This window comes from Megalops cyprinoides, chromosome 3 (genome assembly GCF_013368585.1).
Source record: "Megalops cyprinoides isolate fMegCyp1 chromosome 3, fMegCyp1.pri, whole genome shotgun sequence".
NCBI classification, from domain to species: domain Eukaryota; kingdom Metazoa; phylum Chordata; class Actinopteri; order Elopiformes; family Megalopidae; genus Megalops; species Megalops cyprinoides.
Window position 1 is genome coordinate 49,360,469 of NC_050585.1, and position 3,573 is coordinate 49,364,041.

At 46.6% G+C, this 3,573-nt stretch overlaps 1 protein-coding gene across 1 annotated transcript in view; it reads right to left on the minus strand.

The window, feature by feature from the left end:
* The window catches only part of heatr6 (HEAT repeat containing 6), a 12,837-nt gene extending 9,264 nt beyond the window's left edge, over window positions 1–3,573 (minus strand). The window contains exons 1-8 of the mRNA XM_036524736.1: window positions 3,270–3,573; window positions 2,829–2,936; window positions 2,400–2,540; window positions 1,927–2,042; window positions 1,159–1,273; window positions 828–929; window positions 136–279; window position 1 (exon numbers count right to left, since the gene is read on the minus strand). The exon at window position 1 is cut by the window's left edge and continues 283 nt beyond it. Of these exons, the coding sequence (XP_036380629.1) occupies window position 1; window positions 136–279; window positions 828–929; window positions 1,159–1,273; window positions 1,927–2,042; window positions 2,400–2,540; window positions 2,829–2,936; window positions 3,270–3,572 (1,030 nt within the window). The 5' untranslated portion in view covers window position 3,573. The remainder of the gene's footprint in view (window positions 2–135; window positions 280–827; window positions 930–1,158; window positions 1,274–1,926; window positions 2,043–2,399; window positions 2,541–2,828; window positions 2,937–3,269) is intronic.

The following is a 3,573-nucleotide window of genomic DNA, read 5'->3' on the forward strand; positions in this document are numbered from 1 at the left end:
TCTGGGGAAAGAAACCGGCACTTAGCATCACGCAACACCCCCAGCGCTGCCGCATGCAACTTCATCAAACGTTGCTTCAAAACCCAAACCCCGCACTCTGACATCAGCCCTTCATTCCGAAAACCACGCACGTACTCCAGGCTGTCTGTTCTGGGATGGGGTGTCCCGTGGCGCCTCAGGCTTAGCGGCAGGGATGCCCTCATACTGGGGGAGAGGCGCTGGGTACAGCACTGCAGGCATCTCCACATTCATCCCGGGAAGCCCAAAGAACATGAATTTCTGCAGAGGACACACTGGCGTTAATAAGGCACTCGATGAGAGAGGTGCCCTGTGATTCTGGAACATTCCCACAGAGAAAAAAGTTTGGCAACAGCGATGCTGAAACTTTAGATACAGTGAGAATACAGTAAATGAGCATGGGCCATGATAGGATAATCTACATGGTTCTGTTTTCAGCAAATAACATCACCAAGTGGTGTTATTCGATCTAATATACCACAGGACAGTGCTATATGCGGCCATGCAGCCATCCATCAGCTCTAAACATCAGTGACCAAAAGGACCAACTTCAATCCAAGGCTTTGATTCCTGAGACATTTTCAGGTTAGCTTTAAAATAGTAGGCCACTTTTATTAGGACAGTATGTTTCAGGTTCAAGTAATGAGTTCCAATAATAAATTAACACCTGAGGTGGAATGAAAACTAGAAACCCAACTATCTTGGGCATAAACCAAGATAAGTATGGTGTGTTTAGCCTTGGTGTAGAACAAGCCTGTGTTTACGCCGCAATAAGATTCATGCAGGTGTAGTTTTCTCCTAATGTGTACCTTTAGCACAGCCAATAGGGAGCCCAGCTGGTCATCGGGATCCAGTTTTCCCTTCTCCCCATTCAGAAAGTACTGCATTCCCTTCAGCGCATTCTGCAACAACTGAGTAACACGCAAAGGGCAGACAACAGTCAGACTGACTTGAACTCTCCTCAGAGCAGCTTTTGAAGTAGAAGAAGAAAAAGGGTATAATAAATGACGTCCACTTATGCTTTTCAGACATGACTGTTCAGTGCAGAGCCACTGGTTAATCCCGCAAAACAAATCTGTCTAAACACACATTAGAGATTGGAAAACAACAGAGGCAGGAACACAAGGCCCCATTACTGACTGTGCAGAAGGTGATGTCATCCACATTAGAGGGTTTGGGAGACTGCATCAGCTGCAGGAAGGTTTGGAAGCAGACACCTCTGTAAGGCTCCTCCAGATATGGCTGGCCGGGAATCCTGACAACAGATCACACTGAATCATAACATGACATGGAACCCTGGAATTGCACTGGCACTGAATCCATCTGTAATTTTCCAAAGTCACCAAGCCAGCTTGTTGTAAGCGGACTACGTTCTTTTGAGTTCAAACCCCCCAATCCTTCAATTTTGAGGCCGCTATTAATTTAATTCAGAATGGACTTCATCAAGTGACAGCCACTGTGTACATTATCGATTTATAAACACTTTGGTGATCAAGTGCCAAACAGCATCACTGTGTTAAAGCTGGCCAATAATCCTTCTCCCTGTGGACACATCCTCACTCAAAATGCTTAAAACCACCATAGCAAAAGACCTTCACCACAAAATGAAATGGCGATATGTATTTCATTACTAATTTAAGCACACATTTTCATCCAACACATGATTACAGTTTTCTGTTAAGCCATATTTTATCATCAACTTCAACACTACCCGCAACTGCATCTTCAGGTCCCAATGTTGCCAATGTTTAGGTATGACTCTCATACCCTGTACATCAGTGAGTGTGACACACTACATAAGGAGTAAAGACCTGTGCCGGAATATAAATATGGAAGAATAGTGGTCTCTTACATTCACCAGTAAAGCACATGGACAGTACAAGTGTCTAAAACGCGTGGGGGCCTCACCCAAGGCACAGGTTGGCCATGCAGTGCACGGCGGCGCGGCGCAACTCCACATCAGGCTGGCTGGGGTTGCTATACCGCGACAGAAGTCCTCCGGGGCCCAGCAGGTCTGGAAGGTGCTGAGGATTGAGGAGGAAGAGTGGTGCATCCACTGTAAGAGCGTTTACCATACACTACTGTACATTGCATGCCATTTTTGTCATTTAGCAGACGATCCTATCCAGAGCAACATACACAGGTTACAATTTTTGCAATTTTACATGTTATCTATTTATACAGCCGGATATTTACTGAGGCAAACCTGGGTTAGGTACCTTGCCCAAGGGTACAACATCAGCTCCCCCACCTGCAACCTTCTGGTTAAAAGCCCTGCTCCTTGCCACTATGCTACATGGCCACCTGTACAGTACAACCCACCTACGTTCACACACTCACCCATAAACACACAAGCAAGCACAAGAGTTGCCCGGCTTTACCTTTTGGCATTTGGGGCCGTTGGCGTACACCAGAGCAGCCTGCGCCTGTAGTATCTCAGAATGCGTCCAGGAGCTGCAGGCCCGCAGAGCACGGATCGAGTAGGACACCAGAGAGTCCAGACTCTGCTCATCTACGATAACCTGCGGGAACACAATACGCTTACCTCAGAACGATAATCAATCACACTTAACTCAAAACACCGAGAGCTCGCACTACCCCGCCGCACAGCCAAATTTGTGACGCGAGCTTACGGGTGTAACATTTTTGCCAATGACCAACACTTGCCGTTTTAAGTGCAGTGGTGCACAACTGCAGTTGATATGGCGATCTTGTGAGAGACAGATGACAACACAATTGAAGAAGAAACATCAAAGCTAAATTAAAGCTAGCTAAAGGCATTCTGTTGAAATATACACCCACACTTTTACCTGCAGCCGGTTCAGAAGATGATGGATGAGTTGGCAAAGTTTGATGACGAGATGCTCCTGACTGAAGTGAACCATTCGGCTGGCATGGACAAGCAGTGCGCAAACCTCCTGCAACATTTACACCATAAGTCACCAACCAGTGTAACAGTGTAGCAGGCAGTCATTGACTTCAGCCATTCGGTGTGAAAGGCATTAGCTATTAAGCTAGCTTTACAACCTTGTCTATATTCGTTCAGGACCCTTGGCAACAGTATCAAAGATTCACAGACTAGTCTGGTAGGTGAATGAAGGATTGCTAGCTAGCATTAGCTAGCTATCTGACAAGTCATCTATATCGTTGCTGACGTAGCTAGCCAGCTGGCTGATCATCAAGTTGGCTAAACTGCATTATACAGCTATCTAGCTATGTAAACACCGTTTATTTCATTCTTTTTCACTCACCTCCGGTCTAATGTTGCAGTTGGCACCGAAGCTGCTGTTATAGTTTTCGGAAATTAACTGATCAAACAGCAGATTTAACTCGGTTTTCAAGCTGTCATTGTCCGAGGGTCGGAGCGAACAAAGCTTAGAATAACAACGACTGAACTGTACGCCTGCACTGCATGGCGACCCAGACCCCAAATCTATAGTCAGTGTCGCATTTAACGCGGCGTCTTCGGGACGGTTCACCGGCAAAAAGTCGGGGCCGGGGATGGGCGGTAGCTCACAGCTCCCAGCCGGAGAAAATGCTGCCTCTGCCGCCATG